This window comes from Octopus bimaculoides, chromosome 4, assembly GCF_001194135.2.
Source record: "Octopus bimaculoides isolate UCB-OBI-ISO-001 chromosome 4, ASM119413v2, whole genome shotgun sequence".
NCBI lineage: Eukaryota > Metazoa > Mollusca > Cephalopoda > Octopoda > Octopodidae > Octopus > Octopus bimaculoides.
The window spans coordinates 78,840,211-78,843,634 of record NC_068984.1 but is presented as its reverse complement, the minus strand read 5'-3'; the positions used below and the strand labels follow the sequence as shown (position 1 = coordinate 78,843,634).

The window sequence follows — 3,424 nt, the reverse complement described above, 5'->3', positions numbered from 1 at the left end:
AGGACTCTGCACCGTGCCACAGAAGCAAGAGAACCCAGTCATGGCTGTCAGACAATTTCTGCGATCACATCATCCCAGACATCTGGACACCTAACTCCCTAGACTGCAATCCCCTTGATTATTACGTACGCGATTATTACGTACGCATGTATGTTTTTTTAAGCATTTGCTCGTTACAAAGTCCTTAGACCTCTTAAAACGTAATAGCTACTAGAATAAAATGGACGCTAGACAGAAGTCAATAGGTGACGATGTATAGTGGAATTAAAATACTGGAGATCATATAGAAGAGGAAAACAAGACTGTGGGAGGGAATTCCAAAGTTCAGAGCTGCGAGGAAATAAATTGGTACTGTAAAGTGCCTTACGATACAGTATACTGATGAAAAGTGAATGCAAGACTAGTTGATCGCTGATAAGTTCTTAAAGGAGGAACCAGAGAAGGGAGCTCAGCTGAACAATGTCCATGAAAGTACTTATACAAAAAAGAGACAAGGAAGTCACATGACGACGATGAGAGAGTGAATCCAATTTAAAAGATAAATCAGGACCAATAGCATTACAAAAACGATGTTGAATGCGGTCCAACAGAGTTAAACAACCCGCAGGAGCACATGTCCACATGTAACAACAGTACTCAATGCAGGGACGAATGGTGAACTTATAAAGATAAAGCATAGTCTCAGGAGTGAGATAACTCTTCGAACGAAGGAGTGAGCCTACCTTCATTGCAGCCGATTTGGCAATAGATTCAATGTAAGTCTTCCTAGAAAAATAATTACAGAAAGTCACTCCTAGGAGGCAAAGAGCACGACTCTCAGGTAAGTCAATACCATTTATGGAAACTGATGGCAAGAAAGGATGTCTGAAGCGATTAATTGAAAGAAGTTTAGTTTTCGATGGATTGAACGTTACAAGCCATCTCCTACCCCACTCAACAATAGATCGAAGATCATTCTCAAGGTTAGCAGCGATCCCAACCTTATCAAACAAGCCATCAGATTTGTCCAAACAAGAGTACAAAGTAGAGTCATCAGCACAGATTACTACTGACAGATTATATGATCAAGTAGATCATTGATAAAAAGAAGAAAGGGAGTTGCGCCCAGCACAGATCCTTGAGGAAGCCCAGCATTAATAGAGTAATGAGATGAAGATTGACCATCAAGAACAACCTTCATAAAAACAACCGGTCATAAAAAAAGAAGAACTGACGTACAGCGTGAAACTTGACACACCAAAGAGTTGGAGCTTCCATAGAAGTCCAGTATGCTAAACCCTATCAAATGCTTTAGAGATGTCACGAGCAACTACCCTAGCTTGACCAGATACATTCAAGGCACAATAAACACGCTCGGATATAACAGTGAGAAGATCAATAGTAGACCGTCCAGTACGGAAACTATATTGAGAGTCGGAGAATAAACGATTTGAGTCAAGATATTTTACAAGAGAGTCATTAATCAAGGACTCAAAAACTTTACTGTTGATTGGTAGTAGACTAATTGGTCTATAATTACCAGGATTAGATCGATCACCACAGTTCTTAGACAGGAACAACAGTCGGGGATTTCCATAAAGAAGGAAAACAAGATTCTGAGATACACTTTCGGAAGAGCCTGGATAAAAACGAAGACTACTCAGGAGAGCATTTCTGAAGAACAATGACAGGAATACCATCAGGTCCAGTGACGTTACATGGATCCAACCGTGCCACAATGGCCACAACCTTAGCAGAAGTAATATGACAACTGTGTAACGGTTTATCAGTTTTGAGAAAAACATCAAGAAGCGGATGATCAGAGTCATCGAGAATAGAGTGAGAACTAAACAGTTGAGCAAAGAGCTCTGCTTTATCATTAGATGTCGTCAAGACCTCAGGTCCGTTGAATAAAGGAAGAATAGAAGATTAATTGTTACCTCTAACACTTTTAATAATTCTCCATAAGTCACGAAAGCCTACTTTCTGGGATGATATACGATCATGAATGTGCTGCTCGCAGTGTGATTTAGCATCACGAATGACAGCCCTACAGGGATTGCGAGCATTGGTGAAAGGCTGTTTATTCACTGCAGAATCAACTCGCTGACTGGTGGAAAAAATTATTACAATGGACGATAGCAGCAGCACAAGCAGGAGAAAACCAGGGTGAGGAATGCTGTTTCAGCTGGTATTTGCGAGATGGTATGAAGGTGTTAATATCCGCGGAAATCCAAGTAGTAACTTCCCCAACATATTTAGCAAAAATATCAGTCGAAGGAACGTTACGAAGAAAGTTGCGAAAATTGTCCCAGTCACCACGATCATAGCTGAATAGAAAATGATGAATTGGGGACTTCTTGGCAACAGAACAACTCAGTGAAACGTCAACTGAAACAACAACATGATTAGATCCCCTGAGTGGAGAATCATGAGAAATCTTAGAGATATCAAGATCTGATGTCAAAAAGAGATCGAGAAGAAAGGAAGATTGGTCCTCGCGATCAGAAATGCCAGTAGGAAAGTCAACCAAGTTGTGTGAGCCATTGAGAAAGTACAAAATTACACACTTCAATGCTAGATGCACTAGTGCTATGAGAAAGCTTAAGCCACTCTTCATGGTGAATATGTACGGGATTTTTAGATAAAGAAATGAACCAGCTGATTCGCAATTTACAAATACATTCTGTAAGTGGAACAGTAAAACTATGCAAGACTTTTCTAAGGTTTCAAGTGTGACATTGTTTCCGTTATTTACATTCCAAAGATGGAGTTTTGAATCTCTGTTAGAAACCAGCACCTTCTTCGAAGGAAGAATTTAAATTATTAAATACAAGAGAGACATATATACATACATACATACATACATACATACATACATACATACATACGTACATACATACATACATACATACATACATTAATACATACATACATACATACATACATACATACATACATACATACATACATAGAGCATGGTGGGTATGCCAGAACTTCACAAATGGCTGTCAGCTATCATTCTGGCTTGCCAGAAGGTCTCTGATATAATACCGATCACAAAAACGTGTTGCTAACACGTGTACTATTATGCAAATTGGGCAGAATAATTACATCCTGTACGACCTCCCATATAATATAAACAGCTTTATACAAACATTTATATTCTCTTTGAGAAAACCATCTCTGGTAAATCATTAATAAATATTGAAACTAGTAAAATCGATCTATTTCTCTGTCCGCACAGAAGATAGCGTTTGATTTCACCGTTAACCTAAATTGAATGTTTACTGATATCACTCGCTATGTTTAATTTTTTAAAAAATAAACACACACACAAATATACATACAATAATTCACACACAATTATACAAACACACGCAATTGATATGCATGTATGTATGTATGTATATATATATATATATATATATATATATATATATAT

At 38.0% G+C, this 3,424-nt stretch overlaps 1 protein-coding gene across 1 annotated transcript; it reads right to left on the bottom strand.

Moving 5' to 3' along the window:
- Positions 1-1,271: 1,271 nt before the first annotated feature.
- On the bottom strand, positions 1,272-1,808 carry LOC106884129 (uncharacterized). Its single transcript, XM_014935361.1, has one exon. The coding sequence runs from the start codon at positions 1,806-1,808 to the stop codon at positions 1,272-1,274; it is 537 nt and encodes a 178-aa protein (XP_014790847.1).
- Between the last annotated feature and the right edge of the window lie 1,616 nt (positions 1,809-3,424).